This window comes from Elephantulus edwardii, unplaced genomic scaffold (genome assembly GCF_000299155.1).
Source record: "Elephantulus edwardii isolate Elephantulus edwardi_28Jun2011 unplaced genomic scaffold, EleEdw1.0 scaffold00005, whole genome shotgun sequence".
Taxonomy (NCBI): Eukaryota; Metazoa; Chordata; class Mammalia; order Macroscelidea; family Macroscelididae; genus Elephantulus; species Elephantulus edwardii.
In genome coordinates, this window is record NW_006399755.1 from 20,224,666 (window position 1) to 20,250,534 (window position 25,869).

The 25,869-nt window shown below is 38.0% G+C and overlaps 1 protein-coding gene across 1 annotated transcript in view; it reads left to right on the forward strand.

Moving 5' to 3' along the window:
• The window catches only part of HOOK1 (hook microtubule-tethering protein 1), a 71,259-nt gene that overhangs the window by 10,602 nt on the left and 34,788 nt on the right, over positions 1-25,869 (forward strand). Inside the window, exons 2-6 of the mRNA XM_006879738.1 lie at positions 14,385-14,470; positions 17,139-17,211; positions 21,108-21,158; positions 22,532-22,664; positions 24,896-24,963. Coding sequence (XP_006879800.1) covers positions 14,385-14,470; positions 17,139-17,211; positions 21,108-21,158; positions 22,532-22,664; positions 24,896-24,963 — 411 coding nt within the window. The remainder of the gene's footprint in view (positions 1-14,384; positions 14,471-17,138; positions 17,212-21,107; positions 21,159-22,531; positions 22,665-24,895; positions 24,964-25,869) is intronic.

Sequence of the window (25,869 nt, forward strand, 5' to 3'; positions counted from 1 at the left end):
CAAATCAGATCTGACTGGTACAGGAGGAGATTGTCCCTCCTTCCCCGGCAGAGTATCTGGTGGATTCGAACCGTGCACCTCTGGAATTGTAGTTGCAGCTCCTTACCACTAGGCCACCAGAGCTCCCCGCAGTTCGCCTTTTGATTCCTAATCGCTGGTACCAAGAGTGTTGATTTTGGAACCAAGTAAGCTGAAATTGTTAACAACCTCAATCTCTTCTCCATCTAGCATGATGCTCCCATTTGGCCCAGTGGTGGGAATCTTTGTTGACTTGATATTGAGCTTCAATCCATATTAAAGACTGCAGTCCTTGTCCTTTTGCAGCTAACACTTTGAGTTCTCCTTAGCTTCAACAAGCAAGGTGGTGTCATCTGCATAACACAGGTCATTGATGACTCTTCCTCCAGTCTTCATACCACATTCTTCCTCATAGGGGTTAGCCTCCCACATGAGCACACTTACATTTGACTAGCGCATATATGACACTAGAGATTGAGCCTTCATTCTGGGAAGCTCAAAGGAGGAGGAAGAGTTGCAGATGGACATGAGTGGTTGGACCATGGAATGTGAAAAGTATGAATGTAGGAAAATTGGAGATTGTTAAAGAAGAGATGTTGTTGTTGTTATGTGCCGTAGAGTCGCTTGCGACTCATAGCGACCCTATGTACAACAACCCTAAACTCCACTCTGTCCTGTGCCAATCACACTGTCTCCGACACGCCCATCCCAATTATCCCAGTCACTGAATCAATCCACCTCATAGAGGGCCTTCCTCTCCTGCGCCATCCCTCCACGCTCCCAAGCATGATGTCCCTCTCTAAGGACCGGTCTCTCCTCACAACATGTCCAAAGTATGTTAGACGGAGCCTCAGAATCCTTGCCTCCAAGGAGCCACCCAGTTTAACCCTTTCCAGGACAAATCTGTTTGTTTTCCTAGCAGTCAATGGTATTCTCAATACTCTTCTCCAGCACCACAGCTCAAAGGCATCAATTCTCCTTCTATCCTCCCTGGTCATTGTCCAACTCTGATGCATAACAAGTGATTGCGAAGACCCTGGCCTGTATCAGACGCACCTTAGTCTCCAGAGAGACACCGCTGCTCTTCAGTACTTTGGAGAGCTCCCTAACAGCAGACTTTCCCATGGCAATGCGCCTTTTAATTTCCTGGCTGCTGTTGCCAAGACTGTTGACTGTGGAGCCAAGCAAACTAAAGCTGTGCACAATCTCAATCTCTTCACCATCCATCCTGATGCTGCCAATTGGTCCAGTGGTGAGAATCTTTGTCTTCTTGACATTGAGCCTCAATCCATATTGTAGGCTGCAGTCCTTGACACTCTGCAGCAGGCACTTCAGGTCCTCTTCAGTTTCAGCAAGCAGGGTTGTGTCATCCGCATAACGCAGATTGTTGATAAATCGTCCACCAATCTTGACCCCACATTTCTCCTCATAGAGCCCAGCCTCCCGGATAATCTATTCTGCATATAGGTTGAAAAGGTATGGAGATAGGATGCATCCCTGGCGTACGCCCTTCCCAATTTTGAACCATGCAGTGTTCCCTTGCTCTGTTCTGATGACTGCCTCCTGGTCCAAGTATAAGTTTCGCATTAGAACGATCAAGTGTTCTGGGATGGAACACATAAATATTGATATACTAGGCATAGGCAAAATGAAATGGCATATTGATCACTAACACTAATTTTCTGTCCAGAAAAACCACTGCCAACTCATAATTCCCCTCTATTTAAAATTGAATTGCTCCCAACTCATAATCACCCTCTATTAGGTTCCCAAGGCTAGAAATCTTTACAGGAGGACACTGCCTGTTTTCTTCTATGTGGTGGCTGGCAGATTTGAATCACTGCCTTTTGGGTAGGCAGAGCAGCTGTACTAACTACATCAGTTTTATCCGAGCTTTGTATTCCCATAGACATCACAAATTCAACATTTTCAAAACAAAATTCATAGTTCTTTATCATGCTGCTTCCAGTTTTTATTATCTCATTTACTGCAGCTACTTTCTCAGATTTTCTTGATATCCTCGTTTGGCCTATGCTCATTGGTGCTCATGGCCTCAAACCTGTTCCTGAGATGGTTTTGAAATTCGAGTGGGATAGACTTAAGATCAAATTTTGGTTCCTGTGGACTTGATTTAATTTTCCTCAACTTCAGCTTGAACTTGCAATATGAGTAGATGGTGGTCTGTCCCACAGTCAGCACCCGGCCTGGTATCAGCACTGCTGATATTGAGCTTCTCCACTGAGTCTTTCCACAAATGTAATCTATTTGATTCCTATGCATGCCATCAGGTAAGATCCATGTGTATAGCCTGTGTTTATGTTTCTTATAAAAGGTATTTGCAATGAATAAATCATTGAATGTGCAGAATTCTATCATTCTGTCTCCAGCCTCATTTCTCTCACCGAGCCCATGTTTTCCAGCTACTGATCCTTCTTCCCTGTTCCCAACTTTTGCATTCCTGGAGAAGGTGAAGCCGGCATGCTCCTTGGAGTCAAGGATTCTGAAGCTTCGTCTGACATACTTTGGGCATATTGCAAGAAGGGATTGGTCCTTGGAGAGGGACATCATGTTTGGCAGAGTGGAGGGGCGGTGAAGGAGAGGAAGACCTTCGATGAGATGAATCGATTCTGTGACTGGAGCGGTGGGAATGAGTGCATTTGAGATGGCTAGTTTGACACAGGATAGAATGGCGTTTAGAGCTCTTGTACATAGGTTGCTATGAGTCGCAAACAACTCGATGGCACACAACAACAATAACAACAACCTTCTCAGAGGTAGTAGGGATATCACTGCTGATGTTGATGGATTTTGGCTGAGAGCAAAGAACACTGGGAGAATGTCTGTTTGTGTTTTATTGATTATGAAAGACAATTGACTGTGTTAATCATAACAAATTATGACCAACAGAAAAGAATGGGAATCTCAGAACACTCAATTGTGTTTGTGCCGCACCTCTGCCTAGACCAAGGGACTATTGTGCAAATAGAGCAAGGGATCACTACGTGGTTTAAAATTAACGGGGGTGTGCATCCTGGTTGTCTTTCTCCATACCTATTTAATCTATATGCTGAACACATTATTCAAGAAGTTGGATTCTATGAAAAAGAGTGTAGCATCCAGATTGGAGGAAATTCAGATGGCAAAACTTGCCTGCTGAAGGTGAGGACTTGAAGTTCTTACGGTAGAAGGTTAAACGTTGCAGCCTTGAGTATGGATTGCATCTCAGTGTCAGGAAAACAAAAATCCTTGCCACTGGACTGATAACAAACAATCTCAATGATAGGTGGAGAAAAGATTGAAACTGTCAGTGACTTCATCTTAGTTGGATTCACACTCAATAAACTTGATGTTAGCAGTCAGAAGATCTAGAGACGTAGTGCCCTGGGAAAGTTTCTAGTTAGGGACCTCTCCAAATTATTGAGAATTGATGTCATTTTGAGAACTAAGATGTGAAATGTAGATGGTCTTTTCAGTCACATGCTATATGTGTGAGAGCTGGACAGTGAATAAGGATGACAGAGGAAGAATTGATACCTTGAGAGATGTGGTGTTGAAGAAAAGTACTGAATACCATGGACTTTCAAAAGAACAAACAAGTTATGTCTTAGAAAAGGTGCAGCAGCCAGAGTGCCCCTTGGAGGCAAAGGTGATAAAGCTCTGTCTCACATACTTGAGAGGCTATTTGAAAAGGGGCATCATGCTTGTAAAGGTGAAGGGACAATGAAGGAGAGGAAGACCCTTAACCAGGTGGATTGACTGCAACAATGGGCTTGAGTGTGTCAGAGATTGTGAGAATGGCACAGGATAGGGCAGGATTCAGGTCTCTTGTTCATAGGGTCACTATGAGTCATACTGTACTTGATGGCACCTAACAACAACAATATTTTCTCAGAAACCCAGAGTAATATTTTTTGTTTACTGTAATTTGCTGTGGCTGACTCTGAGAAGAATGGGAATGTCAGACTATCTGATTGTGGTTATGCAAAACCTATACTTGGACCAAGAGGCAGTCATCAGAACAGAGCAAGGAGACACTGCATGGTTCAAAATTGAGAAGGAGGTCTGCCAGGGATGTATTCTGTCTCCATAACTTTTCAAACTGGAGGAAGATTCATCAATAACTTGTGTTATGCAAATGACACAACCCTGCTTGCTGAAACTGAGGAGGACCTGAAGCGCTTGCAGCAGAAGTTCAAGGACTTCAGTATGGATTAAAGCTCAACATCAAGAAAACAAAGATTCCCACCACTGGGCCAAATGGCCCCATCATTATGCATGGTGAAGAGATTGCGATACTTAACAGTTTTAGTTTGTTTGGCTCCACAGTCAGCACTCTTGGTATCAGCAGCCAGGAAACCAAGAGATGAATTGCATTGGGAAAGTCAGTTGTCAGGGACCTCTCCAGAGTACTGAAGAGCAACAACATCAGGTTGGAGAGTAAGGTGCACCTGATCCGGGCTATAGTCTTCACAATTGTGTGTTATGCATTGGAGAGCTGGATAGTGACTAGGGATCATAGAAAGAATTGATGCCTTTGAGCTGTGGTGCTGGAGAAGAGTGTTGAATATACCATGGATTGCTAGGAAAACAAGTTCATCCTGGAGAGGGTGAAGCTGGACTGCTCCTTGGAGGCAAGTATTCTGAAGCTTCGTCTGACATACCTTGGGCATGTTGCAAGAAGGGACCAGTCCTTGGAGAGGGACATCATGTTTGGGAGAGTGGAGGGACAGTGCAGAAGACCCTTGATGAGATGGATCGATTCAGTGATTAATGGGAGAAGGTGTGTTGGAGACAGTGAGATTGGCACAGAATAGAGCAGAGTTTCGGGCTCTTGTACATAGGGTCGTTATTAGTCGCAAACGACTTGACAGCACATAACAATAACAACAACTATAGTTTGAACCTTTTTAAAAATTATCTCATTGCCCAACATTTATTAGTAATGAAAATAGGTTCTGCATTCAGTTCAATTCTCACAAACCACCTTCATTACTCAGTTTCTTGTGTATCTTAAATATGTTTTATATTTGCATTGATCAATGTTTTGGTGCATTTTGTTTGCACAGATGTTAGCATGTACTGTACATTATTGTCATCTTTGCTTTTTTCCACATAATAATATATCTTGGAGATTCTTTTAATAACAATTTGATAGTCTGGTGGTTGAATGTATCACAGTTTATTTAACCACTTCCTTATCTGATAAAAATGAAATGCAGTTGGTCTATTGCAGTTACAAGTAAGGTTTTAGTGAACAGCTTTGTAGATGAATCATTTTATATATGAGGCAGTTAGTATATCAGAATAAATTCTTAAAAGTAGAAATGAGTAGTCAGATAATAGAATTGTTTTGTGATTTTCAGCAATATGAAGCAATTTATTCTACCACCATAAACATATCCACTCACACGTGCACACATACAAACATATCTTCCATGTACCAGGAAATACGATAATAAGACCCACAGAGTCCCTGCCCTACCTTCTTGGAATTTAACCTTTCAGGAGATATGGAAGTATATCATTTAACAGGGAAAAGGTATATTACATAGCTATTACATATATTAACAAAATGTAAAATTAGCTTTTTTTCCATCTGTGAGATTGAAGACTGTTTTCAGCAGCCTGAAAAGTTGCACAGTTACTGTGAAGGGCCCTGGAGGGACCCTGTAGAGGGACTTAAACCACATGTTGAGAACTCAGTCTCTTTGTTCTTGTTATGTGCCATCAAGTCGCCTGTGACTCATAGTGACCCTGTGTACAACTGCCCTAAATTCTGCCCTATCCTGTACCAATCTCACCATCTCCAACATAAAATAGGGGCTTACTTCATGTTCACAAGTGATGAGGAGATAGAAAACTGGCTATAGCTCGTATTGTCTGTATTCATGAGCAGAACATGATCAAGAGTGATATACTAGGCTTCTCTTACAAGTTGAAGTCTATTCATGCCCATTTCTCAATGAAAACTGTTGTTCAGGAGAGCGTGTCTTAATGAAATCTAAACTTGTTAGGTGAACAATATAGCTATGTTTTGAAGATGAGACTTGAATGACTGCATGTGTTGCTTGAAGTGTTAAGAGCAAGGATATCAGTTTAAAGATTACGATGTCTTTGATCCAAGCCATGGTATTTTCATTTGCTTTGTATGGGTGAGAAAGTTGGACAGGGAGTAAGGAAAACCAGCAAATTCTGATGCCTTAGAATTTTAGTATTGGCAAAGAGTATATCCCATGGACTGCCAAAAGAACAAGTCGGCCTTGAAGGAAATAAACCAGAATACTCTTTAGAGACAAGGATGGTGAGATTTTGTCTCACATGCTTTGGCTAGTGTTCAGGTAGCATCTTTGGAAAGTATTGGTCAGCAGTAGAGAGGAAGACCAGTGACAGGCTAGATTGACATAATAACTTCAGCAGTAGGCTTGAGAATAGTGAAGATTGTGAGAATAGCACAGAATAGGCAAAATTTGAATCTGTTGCTCATGAGGTCGCTGTGAGTGATGGTCAAGTTGATGGTAATAAGAAAATAAGCCCTGGCAATATACATGGTAAACAGAAATGGTGGTTTGAACCCACCCAAACATAGCAATTTCCTGTGAAGATTACAGCTAAATGAACCTGCAGGAGGTATGAGATTGTTTTCTGTTGTAATAATTTGATAACACTTCACTACAGAAGCTGTGACAAGGAGACATGAATTTACATGTAAGCTGGACCAGAGAAATGAGTATGAGTTAGGAAATTAATAAAGGGAAAGTTACTATAGGAACAAGCAATTCTACTTCTAGCTATATACTCAAGAAATAGAAGCACATGTATCCATTTGTAATACATATGTAAGATATGTAATAAATATGTTAAATGTATGTAGTATATAAACATAGCATTTTAATAATAAAAAAGGATGAGAGCGACTTAAATGCCTATGATCTGTTAATGAATAAGCAAAATGTGCCATATCCAAACAGTAGGAGTGCAGAAGCTGTACTTGAGACAACTTGTTTATAACGTGAAAATACTGTGTTAATTTGGAGAAGCCTGTTGCAAAAATTTTGGATTGTTGTTGTTAAGTGCCATTGAGTGGAGTATGACTCATAGCGACCCTATGGACAAAATATGTGAATCCTGTTCTGTACTGTGCCATCCTCACACTTCCCGATGACACACAAGAGCCCATTGCAGCAGTCACCACATCATTTCACCTGGTTGAGGGTCTTCTTCACTGACCTTCCACCCTTCCCAGCATCATCTCCTTCTCCAAGGAATAGCCACTTCTAGCAACATGTCCAAAGTATGTGAGGCAAAACCTCATCATTCTTGCCTCCAGAGAGCACTCTGGTTGCACCCTCTCCAAGACATACCTGTCTGTTCTCTTGACCATCCATGGCATGTTCAGAGCTCTTCTCTGCCTCCAAAACTCAAAGGTGTCAATTCTTTTCCTTTCATCCTTATTCATTGTCCACATCTCGGATGCATAGCAAATAATCAGAAAGACCATGGCCTGAATCCGACACATCTTCATCCTCAAACTGACATCACTACTCCTCAATAATTTGGAAACTTTCCTAACTGTAGATTTTCCCAGTGCAATGTGTCTCCTTATTTCCTGACTGCTGATTTCAAGGGATTGTGGATCCAAGCAGGATGAAGTTGTTAACAGTTTCAAACTCCTCTCCATCCATCATGATGCTGCCTATTGGTCCAGTGGTAAGAATCTTTGTTTTCCTCACACTGAGATGCAATCTATACTGAAGGATCTATTCTTTGATCTCCTGCAACAAGTGCTTCAAGCCCTCCTCACATTCAGCAAGCAAGTCTGTGTCATCTGGTGGGTTATTGATGACTCTCCCGCCAATCCTAATGCTACACTTCTCCTAAGAGTCCAGCCTCTCTGATAAGTTGCTCAGCCTACAAATTAAATAGGTATGGAGAGAGAATACAATCCTGGCATACTCCTGTGCCAGTTCAAACTATGCAGTGCTCCTCTACTTCATTTGCACAACAGCCTCTGTAATTCCCTTCTGTGCACCTCTGGGATTGCAGGGCAGCTTCTTGCCACTAGGCCACCAGAACTCCCTATAAGTATTTTTTTAAAGACTGTCTGTAGTGGAAAAGTTGTTATTTGCCATTCAGTCAGCCACACCTAAGTAGACAGTGGCTCTGAATCTTACCCTATCCTGAGTTTTATGCAGTATTTATCCTTATTAGACTAAGTTAGTTCACTCAGCATAATGCTCTCCATTGTCTCCCAAGTTGTGTAATATTTTTTGAAATTGTTGCTCCTGAGTGCTGCATAGTATTCCATCATGTGAGTGCCAAAATTTCTCAATCCATTTGATTGTGGTTGGACATTTGGGTTGTTTCCATCTTCTGGCAATTGTAACACTGCTACATTGGTGTAAAAATGTCTGTGTCTCAGTTCTAATTTCCTTGGAGTATATTCCTAGTAGTATAATAGCTGAGTAAAATGGAATTTCAGTGTTCATCTTTTTTTTAGGAAACACCAAACTGCCTTTCAAACTGGTTACACCATTTTATAGTCCCACCAACAGTTAGTAGAGTACCTATCTCTTCAGATCTTCTCCACACTTTTTGCTTGCTGTCCTGTTAAACTTTGCCACTGTCCCTGGGGTGAGATGGTATCTCATCTCATTGTGGTTTTGATTTGCACCACTCTTATTGTCAGTGATTTTGAGCAGTTCTTCAGTGTCTGTTGGCCATCTGAATGTCTTCCTTTTTTTTTTTTTTGTGGCGGTGCCTTAGTGTTCTGTAATCTTTTGTTATTAGACACTTGTTTGAAATTGCATTGCCGAATGTTTTTGGGGTTTTTTTCTTAGTGAGGGGGTCCTCTTTTCATCATATTGGAAAAAATTTTTGATGCACACAGGAATTAAATCTTTAGACGATCCATTTATCAATTTTATCCCTTCCTGGTTGTATGTTTCTGGATGCATTTGTCAGCCTCTTTATACCATAGGCTAGACCTTCTAAGCTTGGTCCCACTTTGTCTTGCATGATCTTTATGGTTTGGGGTTATACTCCTAGGTCTCTGCTTCACCTTGAGTTGATTTTTCTGTATGGTGTGAGATGTGGATCCTGCTTCAGCTTTCTGCAGGTAGCCGTCCAGTTTTGCCAGCACCATTAGTGGAGAGGTTGTTATTTCCCCATTTGATAGATTGTGTTTCCTTGTCAAATATCAATTGACCATAGATAAACTGGTTAATTTGTGAGTTCTCCATTTTATTCCATTGGTCTATATGCCAGTCGTTGTACCAGTATCATGCTGTTTTGGGGATTACAGCTGTAGAGTAGGTTTTGATAACAGGGAGTGCTATGCCTATTTGTTTTTCAGAACTGTTTTGCTTATTCAGAGTCTTTTGCTTCCTTATAAACTTTGCCATTGCCTTTTCTGTCTCTGTCTCTTTGAAAAATGGATTTGGGATCTGTATTGAGATTGCATTAACGTACTAGCTCAACTATTAACTCAGGATAAAACATTTTACATACTGCAGCATTAATGCTCTTAGTAAAGTAAAAATCTGATCATGTTGCTCCCTGTGCACTGTTATTCGGTGAATTTCCAAATGTTTTTCCATCATATTTTATATTATGTGCATTTTCTGTTTTCTGTTCACCTTCATCAGTAAGTACAAATTTGCGCATTCTCACAATCACTAAATTTATAACAAGTCAGGATTAAATTTTTTAGCATCAGGCAGGATTGTTATCAGATGTTTTAACGTCTGTATACTGTTAACACATTCTGTTTCCAAAAGTTTAGAAAATGTTTTCTGCCTATTTGATTTGACTCATACACATCCTTCAAATCTCTATTCATGTGATTCCTTCTTTTTAGAGCCTTATGTTAGATCCCTAGGTAAGTCATCCTCTTCTCTATGTTCCTGCTATTTTTTGTTGTGTTTGCTTATTTGCATCTTCATCTTTGTAGTGTTAGCACCTCTCACAAGACCTACCTTGAGTTGTTGTTGTTATTATTGTTGTTGTTAGGTGCTGTCTAGTCGCCTGCGACTCATAGCGACCCTATGTACAACAGCCCTAAACTCTGCTGTATTTTGTGCCAATCTTAATTGTCTCTGACACTCCTACCCTTATTACCCCGGTGTACAAAGGGTTTTCAAAGGCCTGCTTTTTCAGAAGTGGATGACCAATACTTCCTAGGTACTAGTGTCAGGGAAGGCTTCCTGTCTCAGATGGTTCTGAGGAAAAGCCTTTTGCCTTGCACTTCTGCTCCAGAATTGACTTCTTATGGCTTAGGGCTGCTTCTTCTCCACTTGTAGTGCACTGTAGTCACAGTAGAATAGTTTCCCAGGGAAGGGAGATGTGTCCTGTAGATCTGGTATATAGTGCATGGGGGAGGCAGGACATGGTGCTGGAGGAAAAACGTGTGTGGGAGGCGGTGACTCAGCTGACCTCACCTTGAATTAGGTACACAATATAGATTGGTTAACACATACACGGATGAATACATAGAAAAATCTTAGAGGTTCTCTGTTTTCTTTTTCCTTCTAACAAAATAGGCAAACAATAAGTGCATCCTAATTTTAAGTGTACAGCTTAGTGACTCTTTACTGTGTTTATGCTTCTATAATATCCATTGCTTTGTCTTCCCATGCAGTCCTTTAAAATCTTCTATTTAGCTTCTTAACTTGATTTTTTCCCTTTGTTTTGGCTTCCCAGTGCTCTAGTGTAATATTCAGTCTCTTCTGTCATTCCAATTTGGTCTTTTCTTCTTCTTCTGTCTTTGTGAGAACCTTTGCATTCTTTGTGGATGATACTTCTTATATCTACCCACAGCTCGTTTGATCTTTGTTCCTTAGTATTCAAGGCCTCAAACCTGTTCCTCAGTTCAAATTCATGTGGGATAGACTCAAGATCATATTCTGCGGAAGAGAGTGTATTAGGGCAACAAGTATTTCACGTCCTCCTCATTTTTCAGCAAGCAAGAATGTGTCATTACACTAATGCAGTTTATTGATGAGTCTTCCTTTGATCCTGATGCCACACTCCTCTTAATAAAATCAAGCTTCAAATTATTTGTTCAGCATAAAGATTGAATAGTGCCCCTTGGGCCTAGGGCCAACCACCAGTACTAAAGAGTCATCTGAGCAACTTTCAGGTCCAAATATCAAGGACCCCATCCTGCCACATCACTATAGGTTTTAGTTGGAGCCAGAGAAAGGTGTCTTGTTTCATGATAGTTGTGTCTTTGATTGTCTTTATGGTTTGCTGTTTAAGGTACACCACCTGTCAGTTCGTTACAGTGGAGAGTGATTGGCGTGCTGTCATTTACTTTCAGTCTTAGGTGTGTAAGTGCTTGCTTATTTCTCGTTTTCTCCTGTTAGTACGGCATTTGTTTGTCAGTCTCCTGTACTCTGGTATAACTTATGAGTTGTCATGCTGGAAGCCATGTCACCAGTGTTTCAAAGGCCAGAAGGCCACCCATGGGGGACAACGTGCAGCAAAGCTCCTAGATGGAGACAGATTAGGAAGGCGGATTGGCCATCCACTTCTGAAATAACAGGTCTTCAAAAACCTCATTTTTCTTACAGAACTTTCTTAATGTATATATAGGCCCTGTTGATCATGTGCTACATGTCTCCTGGGCTCTCTGTTTACTTTCTTCCCCTGCCCTTACTCATAACGAAGCTATATAATCCTAAAATAGGGGTTTTTTTCCCTTTTTTTTTTTTTTCTTTTTTTTTGTATGGTACTGCCACTATTGTAGAATCAGGCTGACATCAGGGTGGGGTAAGATTGAAAAAACCTGGATAAATTATGTATACTGCATTGAAGCCGATGAGGGAGAGAACAATTTAAAAATAATATATTTTAGGGCATTATGATTATCGTAAGAGTTCGGAATGAGGGTTGCAGAGTGGAATATACTCCGAATGGGGGTGGAGGGATGCGGGGGGATTGTATACCAATGAAGGAGTTTTTCTTTTGCTTTTCAAGGAGAAGAGTGAACTGGGGGTGAGGGGGTGGGCGGGGAGAAAAGTGCAACAATGAATGAATGGAAATCCAAAATCTTTGTAAATGTTCATGGAAATTAATAAAAAAAATAGGTTTATTTTTATATTCCCTTTTTTGCTCCTCGGCCTGAATTTTAATATCCTATCTTCTAATTGTTCCAGTTGTTTTTGGATAATCTTTAGCAGAATCTTGCTTGCATGTGATATCAATGTACTGTTCCATAAGTTCTACACTGTCAGATCGATCACCTTTCTTTGAGATGGGAACAAATAGAGATCTCTTCTAGTCAGTTAGCCAAGTGTTTGCCCTCCAGATTTCTTGATACAACTTTGTGAGCACATCTAGGACAGCATCTGTTAGTTGAAATACGGTATACCAACTGACATATTTCAACTAATAGATGCTGCCATCAGAGAGCTGGACAATGACTAGGGATAATAGAAGGAGAATTGATGCTTTTGAGCTGTAGTGTTGGAGAATAATATTGAATATACCATGGACTGCTAAGAAAACAAACAAATACATCCTAGAGAGTGAGACCAGCCTGCTCCTTGGAGGCAAGGATTCTGAAGCTTCGTCTCACATATTTTGTACATGTTGCAAGGAGGGACCAATCCTTGGAGAAGGACATCATGCTTGGCGGGTGGAGGGACAGCGCAGGAGAGTAAGACTCTCCATGAGGTGGATTGATTCAGTGACTGGGGTAACTGGGGTACGATGTTGGAGACAGTGAGATTGACACAGGATAGAACAGGGTTTAGGGCTGTTGTACATAGGGTCACTATGAGTCGCAGGCAGCTCGACGGCACATAACAACAACATCTTCTAATTAGGTACTGTAGACTCTGGAATAGATGGATTGACAGAGTGAATGTGGCAATAGGGCCAAGCGTGTCAGAGATGGAGAAGCCGGCTTAGAATAGGGCAAGGTTTAGAGGCATTGTTCATAGGGTCTCTGAGTGGTAGTCGACTCGATGGCACAACAGGGTTTGTTCTGACTCAGTTCCAACATAGTCCATAACACAGTCCTTAGAAAGTTGTACTGCTAACTAAAGGTGGCTGGTTGAATCTACCAGCTGTTCCATGCTAGAAAGATGGGCAGTGGAATGTAAAGCTTCTGAAAATCTGCTGGAGAATCAGCTTTGAACTGGTTCTGACACAGCAGAATTGAATTTGAATTGCTTTCCCAATTGTTTCTACATTCTTTGGACAGCTCAGATAATGCTGTTCATACATTTCTAGTGATTTTGTTTTATTTTTACATTCCAGTAGTTTGTTTCGTCCTTTTTGTAGTCCAAGCTTTTCATTGATTTTCTTATCTTGTCTATATATCATTTTTATGATTTCTTTTAGTATTTAACTTTTGTGTCTCAATATTTATTGTTGTTAGGTAACAACAAGTTGACAACAACTCATAGCAACCCTATCAGAACAACAAATCTGAACCTTGCCCTTTTCTGTGTCTTCGTCACACTCCCCATTATACTACTATAGCTCAAACCCAATATAGTCACTTTGTTAATCTGTCTCATTGAGGAGCTTCCTCTGCTGGCATTCTGCCTTTCCAAACATAATGTATTTTTCCAAGGACCAACCCCCTGCCCTGAAATCATGCCTAAATTGTCTTGGAGAAGATGCAGCTAGAGTGCTCCCTGGAGGAAAGGATGGCAAACATTTGTCTCACATACTTTGGGCATGTTGTTAGGAGAGGCTATTCATTGGAAAAGTGGAGGCAGGACAAAAGAGAAGATGACCTTCAACCAGAGGGATTGACATAGTTACTGCAGCAATTTGCTTGAGTGGTTCAGACTGTGAGCATGGCACAGGATGGGACAGGTTCAGATTTCTTGTTCCTAGGGCCATTATGAATCATACTGGACTAAGTGGTACCCAAACAACAACATGGACATTTAAAAGCTAGACAGTGATAAAGAAGACTGAAGCATTGATGCTTTTGAATTAAGTGTTAGTGAAAAATACTGATTATACTGCCTGATACCAGAGGAATAAACAGATTTTTGTTGGGAGAAGTAAAGCTATAACTTTGCTGAGAAGCAGAAAGGCAGTACTTTGTTTCATATAGTTAGGACATGTTATCATGAGTTTGTCCCTGGGAAAGCACCTTATGCCTGATAAGGTAGAGGTGCAGAGATAAAAAAAAAAAAAGAAAAGAAAGACTCCTGATTAATTGGATTTTTTTATAGTGGCTACAGCAATGAACTCAGACACAGCAGTAATTGTGAACATTGTAAAAGACTACATAATATTTTAGTCTTTGTACGTAGGGTTTTTAGGAGTCAAAATTGACTAACGGTAACAACACTTTGTTGGTACAACATAGCAGTAATGTCATTTACTTTGCATTATTTCAGCTGCAGACATTCAATACTGCTGCTCCTTGCCAAGATGTCAAACAACTGACTAATGGAGTTGCCATGGCACAAGTTCTTCATCAGATGTGAGTAGTGGTGATCTTTCTATAGAGAGCTGTGAGCTCAGTATCCAAGTCTAGAAGGAAGAAGAAATAGGCTTGTATTCTGAAGATTATTAAAAGTAATGAGAAATGTATTATGGTACCAAGGAATTTTTAGAACTAAAGGCAAAAGTTGTTTTGGAATTTTTTTTATTTATAGAGATACAAATTAGAACAATTTGAATTCTTGTTTATTTGAGATTATATGTTTAACATTGGTGGGATTCTTAAAAATTGTAGGAATTAAAAAGGAACAGTATAAATGAATGATATTGTTACTTTTAATGTTTGTATCAGTTAAAGTATTAGTACAGAAAGATTGTTATATTGGATTTTATTGAAGCATAAACTCAGATTGCATTTATATAAAATGTTTAAGTTATATCTTAATTTTTTAATTTATAGTAGTGATTATTTGGGCAAAATATTAAATGATCCAGGAAGTATTAAAAGAAGATGGAAAGACTATACAGGGTCATTGTACCAAGAAGAATTGGCAGACACAAAGAATTTCATGAAACATTGTGTGAGCAAGAGCCTGTTGTGATGAAGAAAGAAGTTCAAGCTGCTCTGAAAGAATTGGCAAAAACAAGACTCCAGGTCCTGGGTGTGCTCACCAAGTTGTGCTAAGAAATCTGGAGGACAACCTACCTGGTCAACTTACTGAAAGAGATCTATATTTGTTCCCATTCCAAAGAAAGGTGACTCAACAGAGTGCAGAAGTTATAAAAAAAATATCATTGATATCACATGCAAGCAAGATTCTGCTGAAAATTATCCAGACACAACTGGAACAGCACATCAACAGAGTGCTGGCTGGGTTTAGAAGAGGTCATGGTACTAGGGATTTTATAGCTAATGTTAGGTGGATCTTGGCTGAAAACAGAGAGTACCAGGAAAATGTCTATCTGTGTTTCATTTACTATGCAAAGGCATTTGACTGTGTGGATCACAACAAACTGTGCTGACTCTGAGAAGAATGGGAATCTCAGAGCACTTGATTCTGCTTATGTGAAGCCTCTACTTGGACTAGGAGGCAGTTGTCAGAACAGAGCAAGGGAATACTGCATCGTTCAAAATTGGGAAGATTGTAGTCCCAACCTTGCTTGTTGAAACTGAGGAGGACCTGAAGTGCTTGCTGCAGAAGGTCAAGGACTACAGTGTTCATTAGGGATTGAAGCTCAACATGAAGAAAACAAAGATTCTCACTACTGGTCCATTTGCCAGCATCATGATAGATGGTGGAAGAGACTGAGATTGTTAAGAGGTTTAGTTTGTTCGGCTCCATAATCAGCACTCTTGGTACCAGCAGCCAGGAAATTAAAAGACAAATTGCATTGGGGAAATTTGCTGTTAGAGACCTCTCCACAGTACTGAAGAGCAACAATGTCAGGCTGGAGACCAAGGTGCATCTGATTCAGGCCATAGTCTTTGCAATTACTTACTATGCATCAGAAAGCTGGACAATGACTAGGGATGATAGAAGGAGAATTGCTGCCTTTGAGCTGTGGTGCTGGAGAATAGTATTGAATATACCATGAACTGCCAGGAGAACAAACAACTTTGTCCTAGAGAGGGTGAAACCAGGCTGATCTTGGAGGCAAGGATTCTGAAGCTTCATCTGACATACTTTGGACATTTTGCAAGATGGTACCAGTCCTTGGAGAGGGATGTGATGCTTGGGAGGGTGGAGGGACAGCACAAGAGAGGAAGACCTTCAATAAAATGGATTGATTCAGTGATAAGGGTAATCGGAGTAGGTGTGTCAGAGACAATAATTGGCATAGGATAGAGCAGGGTTTACAGCTGTGGTATATAGGGTCACTATGAGTCAGTCATAGGCAACTCAGTGATGCATGATAACAATAATGAAATAACACATGGATAAAATTTTAAGTCACAAATGCTGAGGAACCTTACCTAACAAATTGATTATTTTAGACTAGAGCTGCATTAGATTTTTTCTAAGATTAAACATAATTAATTTAAATACTTCCTAATATTTGCCAACTATTATGCAGGAATTAGTATTTTAAGTTTACAATGTGCTGTGTTCTTTGCCCTTAGACTGATAACAGTCTGTTTTATTAAAAATCTGTAGCTTTGGAAAGCTTATAGGCTGTTCTACTTTGTCCTATAGTGTTACTATGAGTTTGTATCTACTGGACAGCAATGAGTTTGGGTTTTTATGGTTGCTATAAACAATACTATATGAAAATAAGATTCTTCAAGAAGTGAGTAAGATTGGGGAAATGATCGACTTATGCCATATTATTGTGAAATGTAAATCTGTTATGAAAAATATCAAGTACAGCTTTTGGTAACTTGCAGATACTTGTTAAGGTACTCGTCTTCTTTTTCTGCTTTCCTTTCAGGTTTGGGACTTTTGACAGCTTCCAACTAGCACACAATATTTAGTGAAAATGTTAAATTAAAGATTCTAATGATTTACACAATTTAATATGTGAAATTATAAAAGGAGTCTTAATACCTAAAAAAAACACAGACTCATTTAAATAAAATCAACCTATTAATTTAAGCATACACTTTAAGTTACATAGTAACTTTCTTTGATTTTTTTAGTCTGGTATACTTAAATTTTTTATGTAAACAAAAAGCATTTTAATGTTTAGTGTTTGTGTTTTTCTTTTAGTGATATAGCTTGGTTCAATGAATCTTGGTTAAGCCGAATTAAAGAGGACGCTGGGGACAACTGGAGAATAAAGGTATGCAGAGTGAGCAGGAGAAGCATTCCCTTAGATCTTTTTATGTCCTCACTCATTTTTCATTCTGTAAGTTAGGGAGAGAGAAGTGCTTAAATCTCTATGGAGTATTGGATTTTCTGAATTCTTATTTGTCTGGTAGTAATGAAGCTATTCCAGCTTTGATATAATAATTTAGTATAATAATTTGGTTTTCATTGCCTATATCTTCCTAGTCTTTTAATTTTCTTATGCCTTTATACTGAAAATATTTTCTTTAAGCATCTAATGGTTGAATCTATCTTTCAGTATGGCAAGTTTGCTTTCTTAATAGGATTCTTAGACGTATCTAGTCAATCTGATTGCTTTCATATCAGCCATCTCAATTTTTGTTTCCTTTTGTCTCCTCTCTTGTTTTTCACTCTACCCTTTTTTTTTCTACCCTCTTTTAGATTTAATATATATTTGCTATGTTAACTTATAAAAATTTGTGTACTAAAATGGCTTTTGTTGTTGATTGCTGACAAGTCAAGCACAACTCATAGCAACCTTATGTCCAAAATGCCTGGAGCCTTTCTTTAACTAAAGTCATTTATCAAAGATCATAGTTTCCAGAGGCATGTTGTTTAGGAAGTGGATGCCACTCCTGCTTCCAAACTAAAATACTGTTTGTTAGCTTATTGACTCCTGTTTGTGAGCTTCTCTTATTAGTGCCAACACTTGTCTGTCAGTTTGTCATACTCTGCTGGCTTATGTCTCATGCTGGAAGTTATATTGCTGATGTTTAAAATAACATCAAACTCACCCATGGAGGGCAGGTTTCAGCAGAGCTTCTGTGCTGAAGCAGGCTAGGATGAATGGACCTAGGGATCTGTTTCTAAAATAGTTGATTAGCAGACTATTGGACTACTGTTGCTACAGTTCCAGAAGAGGAACCTCTCTTATTGGAAAGCATGCAAAATAAGACTAAGAGAGAGCTGCATAAAGGTTAATATTGATGGAATAAAGCTTTTGGGACCTTCATTTGTTGCTGTGATGAAACTCAAAATAACAAGAAATAACTGCAAATATCTGTTAATAATTACTACATAGAATGTTGTTGTTAGGTACTGTTGACTCAGGACCAACTCATAGATGACCCTCCAGCAGTTTTTCAGAGGCTATATATTGCATGGCTTTGTTATGCGGATGACACAGCTTGCTTACTGAAAGTGAGGAGCACTTGAAGCACTTGCTGCAGATGAGTAAGTGCTGTAGCCTTCAAATGGATGGCATTTAAACTTTAGGGGGAGGGGAATCCTCTCCGCTAGACCGGTAGGCAATATCATGATAGATGGAGAATGACAGATGGAGAAGAGATTGAAACTGCCAATGACTTCATCTTACTTGAATCCACAGTCGGTGTGCTTGGTACCAGCAGTCAGGAGATCAGGAAATGTATTGTCTTTAAACTGTGGTGTTGAAGAAGAGTGCTGAAGATCATAAAGGTTGCCAAAAGAACAAACAGATGTCTTGGAGTAGGTACATCTGGAGTACTGCCCTTGAGACAAAGATGATAAAGCATTGTCTTACTTTGAGCATATTGTAAGAAGAGACTTTTTCCTTGGAGAGGGATGTCATGGTTGGGAAGGTGGACAGCCGGCCAAGGAGAAGACCCTCAACCAGGTGCATTGGCACAGTATCTACAGCAGTGGGCTCAAGAGTTTCAGGGATTGAGAGGATGGCAGAGGTTGGATTGGTTGTTCATAGGGTTGCTGTGAGCTGCACTCAATTTCATAGCACCTAACCACAATATTATAAGAGAGGACATTGCCCATCTTTCTCCCACAGAGCTTCTGGTTGATTAAAACCATGAACCTTTGGGTTTGCAACACAGTTCCTTACCACGCGACCAATTGGGAGTTGTCAAAAATGAAATGAAGAGGATAAAGATCTAGGCATTAGTAAGCAGAAGTGGACTGTAATAACTATTTTGGGTTGGCAAGCCATGTGGTTTACTATGCTGAGAATGAAATAGAAGAAGAGTTGCATCACATTCATGGTAAAAAAAAAACAAACCTAAAAAAAAATTCCAAGATAGAACTGAAGCATAAAATTGCCAATGATAGAATAAAATCCCTGGAAGACCAGTTAATATGACTATTCAAATTTATGCAACAACAGTAATATTAAAGATATGTAAACCTTTTTTTTACCCATTTCTGCAATCTGAAGTTGTTGATTAACTGCAGTGAAGATGTATTGAAAATTAGATTTAAGAAGGTAGCTGGAAAAGAATGATCTTTATTATAACAGTGACACCTGAGAGGATAGAATAAGATTTAAAAAAACCCTAATTTACTATAAATATCTTTTCTTTCAATAACCTAAATTGTGACTGTACAAATGAACTTAGAAGAATAGAAAATCCTATCAGCTACATACATGGAAAGAGATAATGGAGAAGCTCAATATCATTGGTCAGAACAAGGCCAAGGCCGAACTACGGAACAGACCATCTTTTGTTCATATGCAATTTCAAGTTGAAAATAAAGGGAGAGAAAACCCCCAATTTCATAGAACCAAACTACAATCTTGAGTATATCCCTCTTGAGTTTAGAAACCATACAAGAATTTACACGTTACCCACATAGGATGAGCCAAAGTCATGCAAGTTGTAGGATACCTTCATAGGCGTTATACATGAAGAAGGTAAAAGGTCATTAAAGGGTAGGAAACCGTGAAAAAACATTCCAGTGGATGTCAGAGCACTCTGAATCTTGCTTTTGAAGACTGAGTAGCTAAAGCAAAAGGAAGAAGGGATGAAGTTGAAGAGGGAATTTTAAAGAGTGACCAAGGAAACAAAATATTGTTAGAAAACCTAGCTGAAATAATTGGAGAAAAAAATTCAAGCCTCAAAGTGCACAATTGAATGCTTCTTTGGGCACAAATTTGAGCCACACAGAAGATATCAAAGAAGATGGAAGGATTTCACAGAATCAGTATCCTATAAAGAACTGCTCACAGTGTTCACATATTTCAGGTAGTCACTTATTATGATCAAATTGGAAATGATAGTGAAGGAAGAAGTCAAGGTTCACTGAATGCATTGGCTGAAAAGAAGGCTCCAAGAGTTGATAGAACACCAGCTGAGAAGTTTGAGCAATACAGGAAATGCTCATTTATTGAGCCCAGGAAGTTTGGAAAACTGGTACTTTCTGAAGAATCTGAAAGAGATTCGTATTTGTGCCCATTTCAAAGAAAATTTATCTGACAGAGAACAAAACTGAAGTTAATACAGATACAGTTGTAGCAAAACATTGATCGACAACTGCCAGAAATTCAAGCTAGATTCACAAGAAGACATGGGATGAGGGATTTAATTTCTAATGTTTAATGGCTCTTGACTAAAAGAGTATCAGAAAGATATTTACCTGCACTTTACTGTCCATATTTTTTGAGTCCAACGAATTATAGATAACATGAGAAGAATGGGAATACCAGAACGCTTAATTGTGCTCATGCCTAAATTCAGTAAAGCATAAGCCATTCCTCCAAACAGAAAAGGTATATACTGCATGTTTTAAAATCAAGAAAGATGTGCATCAAAGTTGTATCCTTAATAAATTTGTGTACTGAGAAAGTCATCCTGGAAGCTAGACTTTATGAAGACTGCAGGCTCAGCATTGAGCCCTACTTGCAGTGGAAGCACTGTAGTTAAACTATGTAAATGTGAGAATGTTTTTCCTTTTGTCTATACCTGATATTTTATAAATTCTGTATACCCATATTTGTAAAATGCAAATAATCTAGTTGGCTTTTTTAATCAGGGAAAAAAATTATAGTATGTCTTGTTAAAATTGTATTATGTTTTGGTATAAATTTTCTTTCATTAATAATGACATATAAGGATTTACTTCTTATTTTCTGTTTCTCATTAGGTTAATAACTTAAAGAAGGTTCTTCAAGGGATTATGAGTTACTACCATGAGGTATAAAAAAACAATGTGGCTTTATTTAAATATAAAAATGCTTTCTGAGAATTGTATTTACATTGAAAATTGACTTGGATTTTTGCTTACTACATAATTAGAATATTTTATTGGCATTTTTAGAAGATTGAACTTTCTAAATTATATTGATTTGTAAGCTAGCATTACATGTGTATATGGGTTTATATATGCACACACACTTAAAATTATTTTCTCATATAGGAGTTAGCTTCATTTTTATGACTTGCTTTTACTCAGTATTATAAACTAAACTATAAAATTAAATTAGAATAATTTTGTATTTAAACTATCTTATTTTGACATCACTTTGCAAACAACCACAAAGATATATTTTTTTAGATTTTGCTTTTCAAGTGAATTGGAAAAATAACTAAATGAAAGTAATGCTAAAATTACATTAGATAATACATTACTTGGTTTATCCCTCATTTAGTATCATAAGACATCATCAGAGGTTTACTTGATATAAGAAAACTTTGTTAGGCAGCTTACTAGGTAATGAAGCTTTCTGATTTGGTTATGCTACTGAAGACTTTGTTTTTAGCACTTACACAATTAAACTTGTAATTTGTGCCACAAAATAGTAAGAGAACTGGAAATGTTGAGTTAAATACTGCATAAAATAATTTTTTTAAAGCTTTTATAAATGCCAAGAAAATAAAAATGTGAAAGATATTTCCCAGAAAAATTAATTAACTAGATTATTTGTTCATTTGTGGAAGAATCTAAGGGATTCATTTTTCTAGGATTTATCTTTTTTATTAAAGTGTTTAGTGGCATAACCAAACCAGAGGGCAATTTATAACATAGTTATATAGTAACTGAGTTCTGGTGGCTGAGTGGTAAGAGGCTTTGTTGCAATCCCAAAAGACATATAATTTGAATCTATTAGCTGCTCTGTGCAAGAAGAATGGGCAGTCTCCTCCTCTACAGTTTGCTGCCTCTGAAAACCTGCTGGAGGGTCAGCTGTGAGTCAGTTCAAATTCAACACACATGACTATAACATTCTATTTCAAGATGTATGTCTATCCTTTGGTTAACATAAACTTGTCTTTATTTCATGGAAAGCCATAGTTTTTGTTGTAGTAAATCTGGCTTTTCTTTATAAACTAATTCTCCTTGACAGTGGCATCAAATGATAATTTGGTTTAAAAGTGTTCATTAGTTTTTGGTTTTTTACTAAAAATTTTTGAATGTAATGGTGCATTGCTAGCAAGTCTAGATTGATTGTTGATTTATCTGTCTTTTCATGAATTTAGTTAATAGTTTCTTTCCCTTGGGATAATCCAGGGTAGTTATTTCTTTATATCCTTTGTAAATGAGTGATCTTGTTTTATTATTTGATCCTACAGTTTTTGGGGCAGCAGATTTCAGAAGAACTTATCCCTAATTTAAACCAAATAACTGAAAGTTCAGATTCTGTGGAACTTGGGCGGTTGCTCCAGCTTATATTAGGTTGTGCAGTGAACTGTGAAAAGAAGCAAGGTTGGTGAATTTAAATAACTTGAGTTTATAGAACAACCTCTATTACTTTACAATGAAGCAAAACATCTACTATCATCAGTTGGTAGAAGCACCCTCAAATGTAAGCCAGAAGATCTAAAGTCTACCCCAGCTGTACATTTAAAAAACTGTTAGAGTAGCCCATTTGTATTTAGATTGGAAAGTTCCTATTCAGTGTCTAAATTAATATGATTTTACTTTAAAATATTTAATGCTTAGGACAATAGTGTGTCTATATGATCCATTTTTACTTACTGATTTTACATAGTGAAACAGAAGCTTTTTTCTTTCCTTATTTTTTTCAGAAATAAATATGTAGCTTCTAAATGATTATCCAAGCTTCTTCTGTTGGTAACTTTCTTCTTTCTGAAGAATTCCTGTCAAATTTGTCTTCCAAATAACCACTCTGCTTATATAGATACTTAGTTTTTTATATTGTTTTACTCAAACTTAGTGATTCCTATCTTCCTGAGTAAAGAGAAGATTTATTACGGTTACATGTGAAGAATAAAACAGCTGAACAGACCTCTGTCTAAATTTGTTAGGGGTTACATCCATCAAAATGGTGAGGTTTTAACACTAACTTTATTTGCATGATTTTTCCAAACTTAATCTTGGTATATTACATATATAACAGAATGTTTGATGTTTAAATTTGCAGCACTCTTTTTTTGGAACAGATTATTTGGGAGTCTGGACTTTATGAGGAAGATTATAACATCAAGATTAAAGGAAGACTCATCTTGGAATACCTCTTGGAAAGATTAAGCTCAATTAGATTTTTTAAAAAAAATACTCAGCAGCATCTGCTGTAGAGATTTTTTGTTTGTATTTACTTATTTTTTAATTAACTTTCGAGCTTTGGATACCTAGAGAACTCAACTTTCAGTTATGTCGGCTTTTTATAAAGCTAGAGTTATGTAAGATCTGAGTAAAAGTTTGCTACTAACCTGATTGCCTCATTGAATAGGTTAATATAAAATTCCTGTAATACAATAGCTGTTACTTGTGGAAACAATGTAAATTCTACTAAGCTCAAAACGAGGCAAGCCTCTGACCAGCAATAAATTATTCAATTGGGGGGGGAAAAAACCCCCAACCAACCTGTGTTACACAGATGATACAGCCTTTCAAGCTGAAATCAACTAGGACTCGAAGCATTTGCTGCAGAAGATCAAGGGCTGCAGGTTTCAATATGGATTTTATCTCAACAGCAAGAAAACAAAGATTTCACCACCAGGCCAACTGACAGCATGATGATAGATGGAGATAAAATTGAGGTGGTTAATGATTTCATCTTGCTTGGACCCACAGTCAACATTCACCTGCATTTAGGAAATCGAAAGATAAGTTCCTTTAGGAAAGTCTGCTCTTCAGGAACTCTTTAGAGTTCTAAAGAGCAATTTTGTCAGTCTAGAGACTTAAGATGCACCTGATCTGGGCCATGGTCTTCTCAGTTGCTTGCTGTGCGTTTGAGAGCTGGACAATGACTAAGGATGACAGAAGAATCAATGTATGTCTTTGAGTATTGACATTCTATGAACTGCCAAGAGAACAAACAGATTTGTTCTGAAGAGGGTGAAATCATATTGCTCCTTTGAGGCAAGGATTTTGAAACTCTGTCTCAAATTGGGCATGGTGCCAGGATGGATTAATCCTTGAAGAATTTCCACTATAATAGTGAATATTTACTATAAAGAAACACGTAAGTGAAGGATACACAAACACAGAAGTGAGGATTAATTGTAATTTTTTTTCTCCCTTGTTAAGAAATTGAAAATGTTATTAAAAATGCTTTTAGTACTGCTTATTTGTTTCATTAAATATATATATATATGTTGTTGTTCTTATGTACTATTGACTCAAGTACAATTCTTAACAACCCTATGAACAACCATTCTGAACCATCTCCTATCCTGTGTCATCCTCACACTCTCCGAAACCCTCAAGCTCATTGCTGTAGTCACTGTGTCAGCCCACCTGGCTTAAGTTCTTCCTCTTCTTTGCCAGCTCTCTGTCTTCCCAAGCATGCTGGTCCTCTCCAAGGAATAACCTCTCCTAGTAATATACCCTAAGTATTAGTGGGAAAATAATCTGTTTGCATAATGGTTATCTGTGGTAAATGAATTTTAAATTATCTTTATTAGATAGTCAAGATACTATATAGGTGATGAGCAGATTTTGTTGAGATCTTATTTTCTTTTAAATCATAGAACATATTCAAAAAATAATGACATTGGAAGAGTCTGTTCAACATGTGGTTATGACTGCTATTCAGGAGGTAAGTTATATTTATTCACATATGCATGAAAATGATAAGCCAAATTATGTAAAGCTTCACAGATCTTAATGATTAAATGTTTTCTTTTGTATAAACTGATCTTTTATAAAGCACAGTTTCTTACCTTTAGGAATGAAGTCAACTTTTCCTTAAAATACCTTAAAAAGACCTTCAAACTCAGTCTTAATATTTCTGTATTTTAAAAGACATTTAGTAGGCTTAATATTGGTAGGTTTTTATAAAACAAACAAACAAAACTTAGAATAAACAACCTTTGTCCAGATAAAATTTTCCATTTCTTCTCATTTTTCTTTCCTTTAGAGCAGTCTTTGCTGGCATTTCAAAGCATGTGTGTGGAGATATATATATATATATGGGTCTCTATATATGTTTGTATGTATATTTTGGAAACCAACCCATAGCTGACCAGTCAGTCGGGTTTCAAAAGCTTTAAATTGCATGAGATGAGATTGTTCGTCTTTTTCCCCACCAAGCAGCATATTTAAAGGGCCTACCTTTGGATTGGCAGTGCAATATCAAATGCATTTTTAGGATGTTAAATCTATTAGCAAACATAGGCATACTTAGATTTTGAATCCAGGTAACTCATTTTGAAGCCAGTGTAATTTTCCTAGATGAGTGAGAAAGATTCATTGTTTATGATTCAGAGTGTTTAGCATTAAAATCAGATTAAAAACAAGATTAAAATATTAGGGGGAAACATTGTTTAGAAGGAGTATGGTTTGGTAGGGGGTTATTGGCCTGTGTGTTATCAATTTGCCTCGTTGTTTGGATTTGAAGTATTAAATTAATCAAGTTGTCTTTCTTATGCAGAAAGTTATTTTGTAGGCTTTTGGTTGTTTCCTTTTTGTCGCTGTAGAGAAATCCAACTGATTTTTGTATGTT